The 20,361-nt window shown below is 34.4% G+C and overlaps 2 protein-coding genes across 7 annotated transcripts in view; one reads left to right on the top strand and one right to left on the bottom strand.

Annotated features, from left to right (window-relative positions):
- LOC101017497 (meiosis-specific nuclear structural protein 1) overlaps nucleotides 1-16,714 on the top strand; it is a 33,798-nt gene extending 17,084 nt beyond the window's left edge. Inside the window, exons 4-10 of the mRNA XM_003900980.3 lie at nucleotides 815-917; nucleotides 3,081-3,310; nucleotides 3,880-4,096; nucleotides 4,196-4,303; nucleotides 10,934-11,191; nucleotides 13,907-14,032; nucleotides 16,447-16,714. Coding sequence (XP_003901029.1) covers nucleotides 815-917; nucleotides 3,081-3,310; nucleotides 3,880-4,096; nucleotides 4,196-4,303; nucleotides 10,934-11,191; nucleotides 13,907-14,032; nucleotides 16,447-16,539 — 1,135 coding nt within the window. The 3' untranslated portion in view covers nucleotides 16,540-16,714. The remainder of the gene's footprint in view (nucleotides 1-814; nucleotides 918-3,080; nucleotides 3,311-3,879; nucleotides 4,097-4,195; nucleotides 4,304-10,933; nucleotides 11,192-13,906; nucleotides 14,033-16,446) is intronic.
- A 347-nt stretch (nucleotides 16,715-17,061) lies between these two features.
- LOC116268512 (testis-expressed protein 9) overlaps nucleotides 17,062-20,361 on the bottom strand; it is a 67,358-nt gene continuing 64,058 nt past the window's right edge. For all 6 annotated transcript variants that reach the window (XM_031661607.1, XM_021940601.2, XM_031661609.1 and 3 more), the window contains 2 exons: nucleotides 18,040-18,174; nucleotides 17,062-17,373 (listed from right to left, as the gene is read on the bottom strand). In XM_031661607.1, the coding sequence (XP_031517467.1) occupies nucleotides 17,296-17,373; nucleotides 18,040-18,174 (213 nt within the window). In that variant the 3' untranslated portion in view covers nucleotides 17,062-17,295. The remainder of the gene's footprint in view (nucleotides 17,374-18,039; nucleotides 18,175-20,361) is intronic.

The raw sequence follows: 20,361 nt of genomic DNA, 5'->3' as shown, positions 1-20,361 counted from the left end.
GTGTTCATGATCTTGATTGTGGTGATGGTTTCACAGGTGCATACATATGTCAAAATTTAACAAACTGTATCCTTTAAACATGTTCAGTTTATTGAATACTGTACATCAATAAAACTGAAAACTAAAAAATAAATTCAGTGATGTTGGGTATAAAGTTAGTATATAAACATTGTATTTCTGTAAATTATCAACAATTAGAAAATGAGATTTGAAAAATCTGTACAAGAATATGAAAAATACCTAATGAAAAGTATAAAACTACCAAAATAAAACACAGATATAAAACATTGATAGACTTTTAAAAAATCCAATTAATTAGAAGGATACACTATGTTTATTGAAGACTCAGTAATGTAAAGATATTAGTACTTTCCAAATCAATTTATGAATTCAGTACAGTCACAGCCAGTTTTGTTTATTGTGAAGTCTGACAAGCTGATTCTAAAATGTATATGGAAATGAAAGTATCAAGAATGGCTAAAACAGTCTTTAAGAAGATGACAAAAATTGGCGACTTATCCAGGATATGAAGAAGTATTATAATTTACGGTAGTTGAGATAGTGTGGTATTGACACAGGATAAGCAAACAGATAAATGTAGTAGAACACAGCAGTCCTTTTCAACCAGAAAATGTAAGCCCTAATGCCCTAACGACGTCCATTAAATATAATGAATTATCTCTCCTATGGATGTAAAATAATAACCCGCTGTATTCCCTCCAAGTAAATTAAAAATACAGTCACTCAGTTTTCTGTGAGGTTTTCATTCTCTTATGGTCCTAACATTTAAATTTGTTTTTGTTTTTTTAAACAGCATTGAGCTCAGAGAATTGGAGAAGAAATTAAAAGCAGCTTACATGAATAAAGAAAGGGCAGCTCAGATTGCTGAAAAGGATGCCATTAAATATGAACAAATGGTAATCAGGTTTCTGGTCATTGTTTTTAGCTTCATTTAGAAAATAAAAATTAGACTTGTTTCTTAAAAAATTGTCATATTGTATAAAGAATTTACATTGCTAGATTTCTTAAATATTTGTAAATTTTCAGATCCTTAAGATGTAGAAAATCCTGGGTGATTTCATTTTTAGTATTAGAGCCTTTTGGAAACATAGGTTGCTGCTTAGAATAATCAGCTATATTCAGTAACTCCCAGCATTCTTTACAGTCTCTGATTATTCATTGACAAACTAGTATGGTACAGATTGTTAGCATGATAAGTATATTTTAGAATGTTATGAAATTTTTAATTTTTTAAATGTGTTTAAGAGTAAACTACTTGATAATTTTATGTAGGAAACTTTCCTGTTTTATAAAAGCCGTCTCTTTTTCTTGTGTTTCTCTTTGCTTTTATCCCCTTTTCTAACTCCTGATAGGGTACCAAGTTGAAGATAAGAGTTACTCTTGGACAAAGGAATTTCAGGCTTACTCACTAGGAGTGTTACGCTGTATGAATATAAAATAGGGTTTACTGAATTAACAGTTAATTAAAAGGGTCCACATCATCCCTTGAGCTCTCATTATCAAACAGAAGGGCCAGACAATTATATATGAATGTATATATATACATACATATCTATCGTGTATGTCCACATAAACATATGTACACACACAAAGACACTCTTACGGGGTGATATCAAAATACTTAACCAGTGCAGTGCAATATGGGTATCAATTAAGAATAGATGCCATAAATGACACATATATGTGTGTGGTGTGTGTGTACAATTGTGTTAGTATAGAAAATGTCTAGCGGGTACACAGCATGCTGTTAACAGCAATACCTTTAGGTGTGGCAGGTGATAAGAGAAGGTGGAGAGACTTCATTTGCTAAGACATATAGTTCTGTCCTTTGAAAAAGAAAGTAGCACAAACAATATCCTGTTTGTCCAGTGGTTTGCAGTTTTAATTATCCTGATAGTTGAGGTTATTCAAGTACTTGTAGACGTTTTAATCTGACTCCTAAGAGAATTGTTGCTATTTTCCAAATAAAGATTGATCCACAAAATCAAAGTCCAATACTGCTAGGACTTGATGAGGTGTCATGCAAGTACTAGTTTTGGCTTTTTCTCTGAGCCTTAGTTTTCTTATCTGTAAAATGAGAACATTGTTTTCTGTAAGTGTGTGGTAATCTACACATAAATGTTATTGTCATCTCGTTTTTTCAGAAAGAATTTAGTAGAGCATGTACAAAGAAGATAATCAGAAAAATTTTTGGTCCAGTCATACTATCAGAGTATATGTTAAAGGCTTCAGTCATGTCAGGAATGACATTCAGTATTCATATTTTAATCTGTTTACTCTTTATGTTTGATGCTGCTGACCATTCCATCATTTGGGATGTGATCATAAAAGTAAAGCATAGTTTAAAAAATTGCCTCAATATATTTCATTTAAAACTTATTTTATTAAACGATTTGAAAAATGCTCAAAAGAAATAAGGGGTTTAACCCATCCAAGAAGAAAGACTGTCTCTTGACAATGGGAATGGTCTTGAGTGAATCAAAAGCTGCAGAAAACAGGCATAATAGCATCTGTGATTCTTTTCAGATAAAGGGCCTTTAATAAATCAGAAAGGGGAAACATCAAGGGCCAATGGCAGGAAAGAAAGTTTAGGCTAGGAGAAACTTAAGAGCTGCTCAAAGCCATTTAATAGCAGACCTGTAAGAAAGAGGTAGTACCATCTTTAAATAGCAGCTGATAAACAATGAAGCTAAAAATGATGAAAATTGCCTAGCTCAGTTTATAAATAGAATAATAAGATAATGACTGCTTTAGCAGCTAAACAGTTATTAAGAAAGTACTTATAATTTTATTCATTGTTTTTTGAATGTGGAGTTATTAATAATCCTTATCAGGTATTGTCCTGGGAGAGCTACTTGAAAGGAGAGGAAAGCTTCTTTAGGGTCTGACTCATTATTCACACTCTTCAGATAATAATAACTTACTTTTGCTTTTTAACCTAGACAGATGAAAAAATTTATGTAAAAGACTTTATAATATTCAATAACATTGGTGTAAATTATACTATCATACTATGTTCAAATTTGAAAATGGAAAGATCAATTTTGTTTGAATAACAGAAACGTGATGCTGAAATAGCCAAAACCATGATGGAAGAACACAAGAGAATAATAAAGGAAGAGAATGCTGCAGAAGACAAACGAAACAAAGTGAAAGCACAATACTATCTTGACTTAGAGAAACAACTTGAAGAACAAGAAAAAAAAAAGCAGGAAGCTTATGAGCAGTTGCTAAAAGAGAAACTCATGATTGATGAAATTGTTAGGAAGATCTATGAAGAAGATCGGTTGTAAGTTTATCCTAACTTTCTTACATGCCTAAATGTTCACTTTAGATTGATCGTAGGTTTGTTGTGAGGAACTGAAACACCTAATACATAGTAAGTGCTCAATAAATATTAGTTATGAACACATAAATTGGGACCAACTCCTTGTCATCTCTGTTAGCATAATTAATAAATGAATTATCTGATGATTAATAAATGCTTGTGATTGAATGACCTAAACCTTTTTTTTTCTTATATATGCCCATATCATATGTCAGAGGACATGTATTCTGATGAATTTTTTTGGTAGACAGCTTAAATATAGAGTGCTGCAAAGCTAATGTTTGTAGCATTTATGAAATAAGATGCATAAAACTTCATTAATAGGTTAGAGGAGACTATCACAGTATTTTACCCAAAGAAAAATTCATACCTGGCATTATATTTAGCACATAGTAAGCATTCAAAATGTTTGTTGCATGCACGAATGAAAAAAACTGTAGTGTTTTTCTGTACATTATTATGAACAAAATGAAATTACTTTTTCATATTTTATTATTTATGTTAAATCCGTACTTGTAACTGCTTTTCAGGGAAAAACAACAAAAGTTAGAAAAAATGAATGCAATGCGAAGGTATATAGAAGAGTTTCAGAAAGAGCAGGCTCTCTGGAGAAAAAAGAAACGTGAGGAGATGGAAGAAGAAAACAGAAAAATCATAGAGTTTGCTAACATGCAGCAGCAAAGAGAAGAAGATCGGATGGCAAAAGTTCAAGAAAATGAGGAGAAAAGGCTGCAGCTTCAGAATGCGGTATTAAAATAACCACTTCTTTAACACTACTGAATTCTGAAATATTAGTTACAGAATTTGGGTCCTATAAATATTTATGTTTTTTAAAAAATTTAATAGTTGACACAAAAATTAGAAGAAATGCTGCGGCAACGTGAAGATTTGGAACAAGTGCGACAAGAATTATACCAGGAAGAACAAGCTGAAATATATAAGAGGAAGCTAAAAGTAAGTTTCAGAAATGGAAAGAATGATTAACATAAAGAAGAATATAATTTTGAGATGAAGCAGAAGAGAAATAGTACATTTAAATCCAACCATACTGGTAATTACATTATATGTAAATGGTATACTACAGTTAAAAGACAGAAATTTTCAAGCTGGCTAAAAAGATAGACTCAGGCATCAATTCATAAACTATTATAAAAAGCATGATGCAACTATGTTGTCTGTAATCATAACTTAAATATGAAGACACATAGTTTAAAAGCAAAAGGGTGGTGAAAGATATATAACACAGACACTAGTCAAAAGCAGGTTGTAGTTGCTATGTTAATATGAGACAAAGTCAACTTCAGGACAAGCTATTCATGATAATACAGTAAATTCATCTAGAAGATGTAATAGTCCTAAAGGCGTGTGAACCTAAATAATAAAGCTTCACAATACATGAAGAAAAACTGAAAGGAGAAATAGGCAAATACACAATCAGATTCCAATATTTTTTTTTCTTTTTTTCTTTCCAACTTTTACTTTAGGTTCAGGAGGTACATGTGCTGGTTTGTTACAGGGATAAATTTGTGTGTCATGGGGGTTTGGTGTAACATTATTTTGTCACCCAAGTAATGAGCATAGTACTTGATAGGTAGTTTATTGATCCTCATCCTCTTCCCATCTCCACCGTCAAGTAGGCCCCAGTGTCTGTTTTCCTTCTTTGTGTCCATGTGTACTCAATATTTAGCTCCTACTTATATGTGAAGACATATAGTATTTGGTTTTCTATCCTTGCATTAATAAGCATAGGCTAGTGGCCTCCAGCTCCATCCATGTTGATGCAAAGGATGTGATTTTGTTCTTTTTTATGGCTGTGTAGTATTCTGTGGTGTATATGTACATTTTCTTTATCCAGTCCACCATTGATGGGTATCTAGGTGGATTCCATATCTTTGCTATTGTGACTAGTGCTGCTATAAATACACACATGCATGTGTCATTATGGTAGAATGATTTATATTCCTTTGGGTATATACCCAGCAATGGGATTGCTGGGTCAAATGTTAATTGTTTCCATTATTTGAGGAGTCGCCACACTGCTTTTTACAGTGGTTGAATTAGTTTACATTCCCACCAACAATATATAAGCATTCCTTTTTCTCCACAACCTTGCCAGCATCCATTATTTTGTGACTTTTTAATAGCCATTCTGACTGATGTGAGATAGTATCTCATTGTGGTTTTGGTTTGCATTTCTCTAATGATTAGTGATATTAAGCACTTTTTCATATGCTTGTTGGCTACATATATATCATCTTTTGAGAGGTGTCTGTTCATGTCCTTAGCCTATTCTTTATTTATTTATTTATTTATTTATTTATTTATTTTAGACAGAGTCTCGCTCTGTGGCCCAGATTGGAGTGCAGTGGCGTGATCTCGGCTCACTGCAAGCTCCGCCTCCCGCGTTCATGCCATTCCTGGGACTACGGGCACCCACCACCGTGCCCAGCTAATTTTTTCTTTTGTATTTTCAGTAGAGATGGCATTTCACCATGTTAGCCAGGATGGTCTCAATCTCCTGACCTCATGATCCACCTGCCTCGGCCTCCCAAAGTGCTGGGATAACAGGTGGGAGCCACCACACCTGGCCAGCCTATTTTTTAAATAGGGTAGTTAATTTGTTTACATTCCTTAGAGATTATGGATATTAGACCTTTGTCAGATGCATAGTTTACAAATATTTTCTCCCATTCTGTAGGTTGTATGTTTAGTCTGTTGATAACTTTATTTCCTGTGAAGAAACTCTTTAGTTTAACTAGGTCCCACTTGTCAGTTTTTGTTTTTGTTACAATTGCTTTTCGAGTCTTCATCATGAAATCTTTGCCAGATCCTATGTCCAGAATAGTATTTCAATGCATAGTTCTCATTAATCTATAGACTAAGTAGTCAGAACCGCAGGATATAGTGTTGAAAGCAGTGTCAATAAATTTGACCTGACATTTAGAGAATACTCCACCCAACAACAGCAGAATACAAATTCCATTCAAACATGGAACATTCACCAAGATAGATCATATTCTAGGACATAAAGGAAGTCTCAATAAATTTTCAAGGTTTTACATAATACTAGATATGTTTTCTGACAACAGTGGAATGAAATTAAAAATCAGTAATGAAAATACACCTGCAGAATCTTTAAGTATATTATAATTAAACAATATATTTCTAAATAAGCAATAAGAAAAGGGGAATAAATCATATTGGAAATTAGAAAAATATTTCAAACTAAATTATTTAAAAAACAGCATATCAAAATATGTGACGTGCAGTTAATGCAGTGCTTAGAGGAAAGTTTCTATCTTTAAATGCATGTATTAGAAAAAACAATGGTTAAAAATTAATAAGCCTATGTCTACCCACTTACACAGAAATGTTTATGCAGCATTATTCATAATAGTCTAAAAGTAGAAATAACCCAAAAGTAGAAATAACCCAAATGTCTGATGAATGGATAAACAAAATATAGTATATCCATGTAATAAAATGTTATTCAGCTATTAAAAGAATGACAGACTGATCATGCTAAAACATGGATAAGCCTTTAATTATAAAAAGTATGTGCCTCAAGAATGTTATATAAATGATATCAAACAGTATGTAACTTTTTCAAGTTGGCATTTTTATTCAGCATAATTTCCTGGAAATTCATCCAAGTTGCTTGTATTGATCATTTGTTACTTTTTATTGCTGAGTAACATTCCATTGGTATGTATGTACCATTTTATTTGACCGTTTGCCCATTAAAGGGCATTTGGAATGCTTCCAGTATTTAGCTCTGATGAGTAAATCTGCTGTGAACATTCAGGTAAAGGTTTTTGTATAAACATCAACTTTCATTTCTCTGCAATAAATGCTCAAGAATGTATTAGCTGGGTTTTGTGGTAATTGCATGTCAGCTGTGTAACAGACTACCAAAGTGATTTCCAGAACAGCTGTAGCATTTAACATTCCCATCAGAAATGTGTGAGTTAGCAGTCTGTCTGCATTCTCACCAGCATTCGGTGTTGCCACCGTTTATTTTTTAATTTTTTTTCTCCTCTGTCCTCAGAAGCTCAACAATTTTTTATTACAGCCACCTTTAAATATCCATGTAGTGATATCTTGTAGTTTTATTTTGCATTTCCCTGATGGCTAATGATGCTGAACATCTTTTCACGGGCTTATGTGCCATCCTCTTCGGTGTAAGATCCCCTTTGGTGAAATAATTCTTTGTGTCTTTTGCTGATTCTCTAATTGGGTTGTTTGTCCATTTATTGTTGGGTTTTGAGAGTTCTTCATATATTCTAGATACTAGTCCTTTGTCAGGTGGGTGGTTTGCATATATTTTCTCCTACTCTGTAGCTTTGTCTTCTCATCCTTTTAACCTGATCTTAGAGCATGGTTTTTCTTAGAGCAAATGTTTTCCATTTCTATGAAGTTCACTTTATCAGTTTTTCTTTTTATGGATCATGCCTTTGGTGTCAACTCTAGAAACTCTTTGCCTAGTTCTTGAAGAATTTCTCTGTCTTTTTTCTAAAAGTTTTTTTGTTTGTTTTTGTTTTTGTGTTTTGTTGTGTGTGTGTGTGTGTGTGTGTGTGTGTGTTTGCTTTTCCATTTTACATTTCAGTCTGTGATCTGTTTTAATTTTTGGTACAAACTATGAGACTTAAGTCAAATATGGTTTTTGCCATTGGATTTAGTCCAATTGTTCCACACCATTTGTTGAAGTGGCTGTTTCTCCAACGTTGAATTGCTTTTGCACCTTTCTTAAAACACAGCTGGCATGTTTGTATGGGTCTATTCCTGTGGTCTCTATTTTGTTCTGTTGGTCCTATGTATTCATCCCTCCACCAATACTACACAGTTCTGAATACTGCAGCTATACGGCAAGTCTTAAAATTTTTTTTGTGGCTCAAGCCTGTAATCCCAGCACTTTGGGAGGCCGAGACGGGCGGATCACGAGGTCAGGAGATCGAGATCATCCTGGCTAACACGGTGAAACCCAGTCTCTACTAAAAAATACAAAAAAAAACTAGCCGGGCAAGGTGGCGGGCGCCTGTAGTCCCAGCTACTCGGGAGGCTGAGGCCGGAGAATGGCGTGAACCCGGGAGGCGGAGCTTGCAGTGAGCTGAGATCCGGCCACTGCACTCCAGCCTGGGCGACAGAGCGAGACTCCGTCTCAAAAAAAAAAATAAAAAATAAAAAAATAATAAAAAAAAAATAAAAAAATTTTTTTCGCTATTCTAGTTCCTTTGCCTTTCCATATGAATTTTTGAAGAATCTCTATAAATAATTTTTGCTGGGATTTTGATAGGAATTGAATTAAATATGAGTATCAGTTTGGGGAGAATTGATAAATTCACTATATTAAATTCATGAACACAATTTGGCTCTCCCTTTATTTAGATCTTTGAATTTTTTCATCAGGATTCTCTAGTTTCAGCATACAAATCCTGTATGCATTTGGTCACATCTGAGTATTTCATTTTTTGAGCGATTATAAATGGAACTTTTACTTTGGTGTCCGTGTACTCATTGCTAGTGAATTGATATTTTTGTGTTTATCTTGTATCTTACAACCTTGCTGAATTCACTTGTTAACTGTAGGAATTTTTTTCCCTACATAGTCAGGCCTGTCTTCTGCCCAGAGGTACAGGCTGTTTCTTCCTTTCTGATCTGTATATTTTTATTTCCTTTCCTTACCTCACATGCTGGCTAAAATTTCCAGCACCACTGGCTAGAGCTATGTTGAAGAAGAGTGATGAGAGTAGACATCACCTTTCCTTGTTGCTGATCTTAGGGGGAAGCATTAAGTTTTTAACCATTAAGTATAATGTTAATTATAGGTTTTTTGTAGGTGTTCTTTATCAAGTTGAGGAAGTTCTCTTCTATACCTATTTCTCTGAGGGCTTCTTATCATGAAGCAGTGTTAAATTTTGTTAAATGTTTTTTTCTACTGATACAATTATGTACTTTTTCTTCTTTAACCTAGTATGTTACATTGATTGATTTTTGAGTATTGAACCAGCCTTGTATCCCTGTAATAAACACTACTTGGTCATGGTGAATAATTCTTTTAATGTATGATCTATTTTCTAATATTGGGTTAAGGATTTGTGCATCCATATTCATGAGGAATATTGGTCTGTAATTTTTTATATTGGTAGCAGGGTAATACTATCTTCATAAAATGAATGGGGAAATGTTTCCTCCTCTTCAGTTTTCTGGAAGAGATTGTGTAGAATTGGTGTTAAACATTTGATAGAATTTTCCAGTGAAACCATCCTGACTTGGGGTTTTATTTTGGGGGAATTTCAAGTTATTAATTCAATCTCCTTAATAGTGATAGGACTATTCAAATTACCTTATTTCACATTTGGTGAGTTTTGGTAGCTTGTGTTTCTCAAGGAAGTGATCCATTTCGTCTAAGTTGTCAAATTTATGTGTGTATAATAATTTGTAGTATTCCTGTATTATCCTTTTGTTGTCTGTAGGGTCTCTAGTGATATCCTATGTTTTATTCCTGATATTGGTAATTTGTTTATTCATTAATTTTTTTTTTCTTGGTCAGCCTTGTTAAAGGTCTGTCCATTTCACTGATTTTTTTAAGAACCAGCCTTTTGTTTCACTGATAATTGTCTATTTTCTATTTTTAATTCCATTGATTTCTACAGTTTTCTTTATTATTTTCTTCCTTCTGCTTATTTTCGGTTTACTTTACAGTTCTTTTTATAGGTTCTTGAAGTGGGGGCTTAGATTATTGATTTGAGACTTTTCCTACATACATGCATTTAGTGCTACATATACCTTTTCCTAAATGTATGCATTTAGTGCTATAAATGTCTCTCAGAACTGCTTTAGCAGCATCTCACAAATTTTGCTATCTCATTTTTATTAACTACAATGTATTTATTTTCCTTGGCATTCCCTCTTTGGCCCATGAATTATTTAGAAGTGAGTGACCATTGTAAAATTATATTTTTTAGTATGTATGAAATTTTTCATAATAAAATGTTCAGAAAATAAAAGCTCATAGGAAAGGACTTAACTGCTCCAACTATATTTGAATTTCCCTAAAGAAGTACTGACTGTCATTGATAGATAATTGTTTTTAAATTTTAGAGAATTTTGGAGAATGAAGGGAATATTAGAAAACTAGAGATGGGTAAGTGCAGTTTTGATTTTGAGGAGGAAGTTGGAAACTGAAAAATACTTATAGGTGGTTTGGACAGCTTTTGTAATCAAGAATCTAGAATGATTCATAGTTACCATAGATTTCAGATGAATAAACTCAAGTGTGGAAAAAAAGCTTCTGTAACAGCTCTTTTCAAAGCAGTTATGTGTTAAAACTGAGTACAGAAACAAGATGGTAAATATAAAATTTATTCATGAGTAGCAGAAAACAATCCAAAGGTAAACATATTCTTTATCCAGCTAGTTTTAAAGGGATGCACAATGTGTTATCATGAAAAGCCTTATAACTTTCTCAGTTTGTAATACTAAATTTAACCAATACTAATTTAACCAAACTCTATCACTCTTCCCTTATAAATCTGGTGTAAGCAAATAGTTACTAAATTAACTTTTAGCTGTATTGTTGTTTAGGAAGAAGCAGAAAAGAAACTGAGAAAGCAAAAAGAGATGAAGCAAGATTTTGAAGAACAAATGGCCTTGAAGGAATTAGTACTACAGGCTGCAAAAGAGGAAGAGGAGAACTTTAGAAAAACTATGCTAGCTAAATTTGCTGAGGATGATCGGATAGAATTAATGAATGCTCAGAAACAAAGAATGAAGCAGCTGGAACACAGGAGAGCTGTGGAAAAACTTATTGAAGAACGTCGCCAACAATTCCTTGCAGACAAAGTAAGAAAAAGTTGTGGGGTTTTTTTGGTCGTTATCATTAAACAGCAATTAGCTCATGTATCATCCACTAAACATTTACTGAGAAGCTTTATATGCCAGACAATGTTAGTATGTTTACTAATATATATATAAATTTTCTGACCATTTTTGCTTCTAGAAAATATTTATTGATGCTTTCTATGTGCTAAACACTGGTTGGTATTGAGAACATGAAAGGTAAATAAAACTAAGTCCATGTCACCCATGAATTTATGGTCTTGGTTAAGAAAAATATATAAAAAGTAATTATAAATATGTCATGTACATGTGATAATAGGTTACAGAGCTATGGATGTTTTGGTATGGCAGAGAGAGAAACAGATCATGAACACCCTGCATGCTATTTTAAGAAGGTGGGCTTTTCTAAGGGAAGCCACGGAAGATTGGAAAGCTGTATGTTAAGATCTGCACTTTGAAAGACAATTCAAGTGAGAGCATTGAAGGTAGATAAGAGATGAGTAAGCTTGGAGATAGGAAGATCAGTAAGTAAGTTATTATAATAATCCCAGTGACAACTGGTGAAACCCATGCAAATGGAGAGGGGATCCACCCAAGAGATATTAAGGATATAGAATTGATGGGGCTTGGTGACCAGTGAGATCTAGAGAGGTGAGAGAAGACTTAAGGATACTACTAATAAATAATACTGTCATTCCATCTTTTTAATTATTTTTGATTATTTTTATTTTAAGTTCCAGGATGCATGTGCAGAACATGCAGGTTTGTTACACAGGTATATACGTGCCATGGTGGTTTGCTGCACCTGTCAACCTGTCATCTAGGTTTTAAGCCTTGCATGCATTAGGTATTTGTCCTAATGCTCTCCCTTCCCCTTATCCTCCCCTACCCCCCGACAGGCCCACAGTGTGATGTTCCTGTCCCTGTGTCCATGTATTACTACCGTCTTTAATGGGTGACTGGGTGATATCCTAAGGAAAGAGTATAGAGGAAAAGAAATGATTTTGAGGGGGCAAATAATTCTATTTTGTCCACCCAGAATGATTTGCGTGGCCCAGGGGAAGATTACTAGTTGGAAATGCAGATTTAAGTGTTGGAGAGGGAATTAAGTTTTTGGCTTTGGACACATTGATTTATGTCTCATCCGTAAAACTAAATACTTATATTCTCTCACTGGATTTTCGTGGTTTAAGAACCAAATGGATAATATGTAGGTGTTCTGAAAACTGGTAGGAAGAGAAGAATTTACTTTTAAAAGGAAGACTCAGTGAGACTTACATGACTTCTTTTAAAACTATACAAAGTAGGAGTCAAAATAATGCAAATGTTTCAAATATGAGAAATTTATGGGAATACAAGTGCTGTTATATTTCAGATTGGAGCTCATCTGTTCTCAGAAGCTAAGCAGAATCAGGCCTGGTTAGTACTTCGGATAGGAGAAAGCTCCTGGAAAAATTAGCAAGACAACTAACTAGAAATCAGACTAAAAACTAAATGGAAATCAGATAAAGTCACCTAATGCATAGACACTTATACAAATAATTTATGTCTTAATTTTTAAAGACTTATAAATGTTCCCAATATGAAGCTGTCGGCTTAGTTTTGTCAGTTAGATTGGGCAGCATTTTTGTTCTGCCCCCAAGGCAAGGACAGATCTTCATGATGAAACTCATTAACACCATTATACAATCCTATAAGGTCTAACTATGTTTTCTGGATTTCAGAGATATTCCTAAATAGGTATCTATAATTCTGTCTACCTCTACAAAAATCATATGGTCAGACAAAATCTGAAACTTCCCAGGAGGTAGTTTCCTACCTACCACCAAAGCTATTCAGAATTTGTCCTAAATGGATACGTTGATTTCATAACTACCTAAACTATTTAATTTACTTTAAATTTTTCTTTTTAGGATAAACATTGAATGTGGCCTACCAGATCCTTCTTAGGAAATCCTGCATTAGCCCAAATTAGACTCTACCATTGGACAAAAATCTATCAAGTTTGCTTTCCCCTGTAACATTACAGAACTTTCCTGTATCTCTTCTTTATAAGGAATGGGTGAATTAAGATAGAATTAGGTTTGAATGCAAGTACAGTCTCAAATTAACAGTGGCTTAGTAGATTACTGTTCTTTCACGTAGTTCAAGTCATCTTTTCTATATGGCCCAGAATTTTGATGTGATTACGAGTATTCAAGAGCTCTTTCCCAAGAAATACTAGTGGAATTCTCATGCTTCATATCTTTTAAAATGTATATATATATATTATATATTTTTTTAAAATATATATATTTTTAAAATATATATATTTTAAATATATATTTCATATCTTTTAGATATTTCTGATCTTCTTTATTCACTTTTTGTTTTACACTGAAAACTCTTCAGCATCTGGCATATGGTAAGCATTCAGTAAATATTTACTGTATCAGGGCAGTCACTCCTTTGAATATTTTTTCCCTTGGTAATGAAGACACTTTCCTGAAAATATTTGTTTGCCTCCTTGTAATTTTAAAGGAATAATGATAGTAAAAAATGTGTACAGACTACAGATATGTGTACAGACATAAAATATATATTATCTAGAATCTTTTGAACTTAGTGTCGTAAATAGTTCATCAATTTTATCTAATTCATTGCATGAGTAGTTTTATTTGAAAACTTCGTATAAGATTAATGTACTTTGTGATAACAAAATTTGATCTGCATTTCCAGCAACATGAACTAGAAGAGTGGCAGTTGCAGCAAAGGCGGCAAGGATTTATTAATGCAATTATTGAAGAAGAAAGGCTAAAACTTCTCAAAGAGCATGCTACAAACTTACTAGGCTATCTCCCTAAAGTAAGTGAGATTTATCTCAAGTTGTAATCTTCATGACCTTTAATAATGAAAAAAACATGGTATTTGGATTTTAGAGTGCCTAGATTTTGCTCACTTCTTGCTCAGTTATGAAGCAGTGATGGGATCCTGTCCAGGCACTGAACCTCTCTGGGCCCATTTCAGTATATCTACAATGATTGGTCTTGGCACATTATTAGAGGTATGAGCTTGATTTACTGAATTTGTACTTTATTTATCACCCAGGCTGGAGTGCAGTGGCAGAATGTCAGCTTACTGCAATCTCCGCCTCCCAGGTTCAAGTGATTCTCTTGCTTCAGCCTCCTGAGTAGCTGGGATTACAGGCGTTTGCCACCACACCCAGCTAATTTTTGTATTTTTAGTAAAGACAGGGTTTCGCCATGTTGGCCAGGCTGGTCTTAAACTGTTGGCCTCAGGTGATCCATCCGCCTCGGCCTCCCAAAGTGCTGGGATTACAGGTGTGGGCCACCACACATGGCATGAGCCACCACACATGGCATGAGTTTGTATTTTAGAGGTTCTTTTCTCCCCTTTTAGTATATGAAATCTAAAGCTACCCTACAACAACTGTGGTACTTATACGCCAAAGCTGAGAATGTGTATGAAAACATTGTCATTGGTAACACCAGTAATAGGAACATGCTTGAACCGAGTCTGAGACAGATCTGCTCTATAGTAGGAAGTTGTAACTAGTTAAACTTGATTTTTAAAATTCCAGAAGATAGTGAATTTTAATGTATACCTGAGACACACTGTGACTTCAAATAAAATAGTAACTGGCTGGGCATGGTGATGCATGCCTATAATCCCAGCACTTTGGGAGGCTGAGGCAGGAGGATCACTTGAGCCCAGGAGTTCAAGACCAGTCTGGGCAACATAGGGAGATCCCATTACTACACAAAATAAAAAGTTAACTGGATGTGGTGATGCACGCCTGTAGTCCTAGCTACTCTGGAGGCTGAGGTTGGAGGATTGCTTGAGCCTGGAAAGTTGAAGCTGCAGTGACCCTTGATCTTGCCACTGCACTCCAGCCTGGGCAACAGAGTGAGACCCTGTCTTAAAAAAGTAGTAACAGTTTCATAGGACACATAAACATCTAGACTCATATAAATAAGATCACCATCTTTCAGCTATAGAAATGCCGTTTCATATTTTATTCAGTAGAATCAAGTGCATATTTTACATTCAATCTGGTGCTAAGGAAGGAAAAATATATAAAATATATAGGTAATTATTGCCTGGCCACAGGACTTTTGATAGTCTAATTGGTTACATAGGATTAAGGAATGCAAAATGATGTATTAATGATAAAATCCACATGTAATTAATAAATTTCATAAAATATAAACTATAGGAATGTCTTTGGGATGTGATATTTTTGTAGAGGAAATAATTGTGGAGGCAGCAGGAGTGATTAATAAACTTGATATCCGCCGGGCGCGGTGGCTCAAGCCTGTAATCCTAGCACTTTGGGAGGCCGAGACGGGCGGATCACAAGGTCAGGAGATCGAGACCATCCTGGCTAACACGGTGAAACCCCGTCTCTACTAAAAAGTACAAAAAACTAGCCGGGCGAGGTGGCGAGCGCCTGTAGTCCCAGCTACTCGGGAGGCTGAGCCAGGAGAATGGCGTAAACCCGGGAGGCGGAGCTTGCAGTGAGCAGAGATCCGGCCACTGCACTCCAGCCTGGGTGACAGAGCGAGACTCCGTCTCAAAAAAAAAAAAAAAAAAAAAAAAAAAAACTTGATATCCAAAAATGATCTTTATCCTTTAGATCCTAATGGCGCCAAATGACCTCAGTTATCCTTAAAATTCTTTAGATTGCAAGATAAGTAAATATTTAATTTTGTTTTAAAGAGCCCTTTGCAGTATACTATAGGGGAAAAGAAAAATAGAACAGTGAAGAATTCCAGAGGGTTTGCTTAAATGGCTTAGCTCCAAACCTGAATTCTTTTCTGCAAGACTGATTGATTGCTGATTAGCCATAGAACTGACACATGAAGAACTAATCCCATGCATGAATCTATCGAAGCTCACCCTTATATCATATTATAGAGCTATTTAAAGAAAAGGGTAGGGTACACTATAGATGAAGTGCCTTCCTATCTAGGTAATCCAAGCAGTAGAACTTGTAGAAGAGCTCAGATTCATATGACAAGCTCCTACACTAGAGCTGATAAATCAGAAAATTGGGTCAGTCTATGAATATTCAATATATATGTAAAGTCTTATTTTTTTGAAAAGTGTTGATTTTTTTTTAAAGTTTCATTAATCTATTGAACAGATTTCATTACCTTGGCGATAACTTTACTAACCTCATGTCTTTGTCAGTCTTAAAAGCATTTAGTGAAATATTCTGATATTCAAAAGTAACCCACAAAATATTTTTCTTGTAGGGAGTATTTAAAAAAGAGGATGATATTGATCTGCTTGGTGAAGAGTTTAGGAAAGTGTATCAGCAAAGGAGTGAAATTTGTGAAGACAAATGATAACATCAAAATTGGGTAAACCCTAGATTTTTCGTATGTTACCACTAGATGTCAGCATAACTTTTGTTTTACAGTTCAGTGGCAGTAGGAATCCATTGTCTATTTGGATTTTGTAAGTCATCACTGAATTTATAACTTGTAAACAATTATCAGATAAAAATTAATTTTAATCAAACTGTTATTTTTTGTACTGATAATTTGAAAATCCGATTTCTACCACACTACAGAGCATTGTTTGCATCCCCATCCTCAAGACAGTATATGTACCTTGACTAATACAGACCTCTACCCCAAAGTGAACTAACTGCCTTCTCTCTGTATTTAGGAACTTTCCTTACTCGATTTAGCCAGGGAAATAAATATTTGGAATTTTCTTTTAAAGCATCTTTTTCGGTCTACTTGAAGGGAGGAGAACTGTAAATGAAAAGAGTCAAGAATTTTATTATCTAATGTGCTTAATTGTCACGTTCAGTAAGAACCTAACAAACTCAAAAATAGCTAATAAGTCATAAGATAGCAGAATCAAAAGTTAAATTGTTGCTTTATTTTACAAAATTTTTTCTAATAGTTACTACATATTAGAATAATGCATCAGTTTTATATCTCCCAAATCTAAAAAGGGAATTCTTTGAAATTATTTTGATTTCATAATCAACTATATTACTTATGAAGAGTAAAAATAATTCAAACCATTACAATAAGTAAAATGGGTATCCACCACATACTGTCATAGAGACTAACTGAAGTAGGGATCACTTATGAATTTCCCCATTCAAGTGCTTTCATAAATTCCTCCTCAGTGAAAGACAGCATCTTGGCAGCTTCAATATGCATCTGTTAAAAAAAAAAAAATCAGTATTGTCTGATTTAGTATTAAGAGTAGGCCACCAAACAACAGGAAGTTTGTAAAAATGTGTGGATAATATATTGTCAGAATGTAAGTTCTGTTGTAGGAATGTATACTGTTAATTCCAATAAGCATGATATTTGAAATGGTAGTAATTACATTCAAGGACCAACCTATAGAATACTTTTTGTCTAACAGTAGTATTGAACCAACTTATTTTTAAGATAATAATTCTATAATATTGTAATACCTGACCTTTGCAAAGAAGGAAAGTGTCAGAACTATGAATTTTTAGATAAAGCAGCAACAGTGGTTTGGAAGCAATGTTCACTCTAAGGTTTGAAGAGGCAAACAGTCCCCTAAGATAACAGTCATTCTTTAATGTGGTACTTTCTGTAGTTGAGACATACCTGTACTGTATTTTCCAGTCCCATTTTCTACACTAATTTACTTATGTGAAAATATCCACTTGCTTAGATGACACATACATACATCTCACTATACATGTTAGATTTCATATGAATAATGCATTTTATATGAAATTCAGTGCCTAAAGATGTCAAAAATTAAACATACCTAAAGTGAAAAATGCTGAATTGTTTAGTAAGAAAGGTACAGATAATATGATGATTTAACTTTAACGACAGACTCACCTTTTGCCTTTTTAAAACATCAATTAATTTTAACTGTTTCTTGAACCCTATCATTAATTCTCCTTTTTGTTTTTCTAGCTTCTTGTTTTCTGATTTTAACACTTCAATTTTTTTATGTTCTTCATTTGCTATGTCCTACAAAAGGAAAAAAAAAGTGCCATATATTCTTTTTTAATATACAGCCTTTCAATGGACAGAATTATAGACTACCATCACAACAGTAATAAAAAGTACTTTTTAAAACTGAAATATAAATTTTTTTGTAGATAAAAATTGCTTTCCATTATCGAATTACTGGAATTTGATAGCTTTTAGTCATGCTCAGGTACTTCCCATTTTTAAAAAAGTTTTAAAAATAACTCAGTTCTAATTCTAGTAACAGCAAAGTAGCTTGTATTGAACCAACATAAACTCTGGATTTGTGAATTTTAAAAAATATATTTGAAGGCACAGATGAATAATCAATAATAAGTAGAAACTGGAAGTGGTATGATCTTTGAAAGAGCAGAAATACTGGTTTAGATCCACATTCAACTAGCTTCTCCTGAAAGCGCTTTCCAGTTCGTGGGTTCACAGAGATAAGAACTCAAGCAAAAAGTAGTAGTCTTTTTGGACTGAGGAGTCAGAGAGCAGGGCTGCCAAGGTGGTACAAATTTTTAAGTAGGAAATTCTAGAAAAAAGAGACCCCTCAAAACATGCATACGTATTTCCCTCAAATGCTTGGCAGACATCTAAATACCATTTACAGGGTAAGACACCTAGGTACCTGTGAAAGGAAATGGCTGTAGTCTTTAGCTAAGCAGAGAATTTACCCACTTCCCATGACAAGGGGGAGACCAAGTTTGTAATCTTGGTAAAAATGGACTGGATAAGGTCTTTAGCAATTTGAGCAAAGCAGAAAAAGGGTCAGTAGAAATCATTAAGTATAGGAAGATCTATACTTGAAATGTTAAAGGAAGTAATTCATACAAAAGGAAAATGATACCAGAAGGAAATCTGAATCTCTGTACACACACATAAAAAAGATGGAGAAAAAAATAGAAATAGTAATGTGGAATCTATCTATAGATATATGTGTGTGTGTGTATAGAATTTTTCTTTTCAAAAAAAAAACAAAAAAAACCCACCTCTTTAAAAGATACAGCATTAGCAAAATGGTGGATTAGGAAGCTCCAGGCCTTTGCTCACCCCATTCAAAGACTGAATATATGATACCCAGACCAAAGTAGCTTTGGGAGAGCTCTAGAAACCAGTCAGTCAGCAGAAGCAACCAAAAGAATGCCTAACTAAGAAAAGGCCATACTCAAAATAGTAGGAAATGTCATGGTGTTTTTCTTACCCTTTCCCCACATACTCCCTCGCACAGCACAGTCAGGAAGAAGCCACCCAATTCCCAGTTCCCTCCCTTGGAATGGAAGGAAAAGAGTAGACTTGCTTGCAACATTCTGGTTTTTCTGGGGCCTGCCTGAGGGACTGGTATCTGTCTTGCCTGACTCAGTACTGATGGGAACAGCTGCGTCATTTGGATATCAGGTTGGAAGCTGCAGAAACAGGTGGTTGGTACCACTGAATGTGAGAGGTGCAGTGAGTCCACAGAACTGCAGGAACCTGGTGGCAAAAAATTATGGGCAGAGGAATACAATACAGCATCTAAATCTGTGAGAAGTAGGTGAGACTTTTAGGTAATTAGGACATTTAAAAGAAGCCATGTGTATGGAAAACTGGAATAAAAACACACAGGCCCAGGAAAGACACATCCCCAGAAAAGGTTTGAGAGAACCTCAAGACTTTACACCACGCTGATTAGTGAAGGTCTTTGCTTGCATGCAGCCAGTCTGCAAGACTGAGAGAACTGACTGGTTTTTCAAACACCCATTTTTCAACGTTAAGATCACAAGACATCCAAAGAAACAGGAAAACATGGACCATATTAAAGGAACAAAATTAATATCCAGAAATTTATCCTAAAGAAACAAAGGCTTCTCACTTATTAGACAAGGACTTTAAAATAACTGCCATAAATATGCTCCATGAGCTGAAGGAGAATATTGACAACTAAATGAAATCAGGATACCTATATATTAATAAAATGAGACTATCAACAAAAATTACAAAAAAGAACAAAACAAATTCTAAAGCTGCAAAATACAGTAACTGAATTGAAAAATTCACTTGAAGGGTTCCAGCAGAACAGGTCTTATACCTGCTGAATAGGTATAAGAAAGAATGAGCGAGCTTTCAGACAGGTCATTTGAAATGAGCAGGTCAGAGAAGCCAAAAGTAAAAGAATGAAGAAGAAAAGTGAACAGCAGCTAAGGGACA

This window comes from Papio anubis, unplaced genomic scaffold, assembly GCF_008728515.1.
Source record: "Papio anubis isolate 15944 unplaced genomic scaffold, Panubis1.0 scaffold201, whole genome shotgun sequence".
In the NCBI taxonomy this organism is placed as follows: Eukaryota; Metazoa; Chordata; class Mammalia; order Primates; family Cercopithecidae; genus Papio; species Papio anubis.
This window is presented reverse-complemented; position numbering and strand designations above follow the sequence as displayed.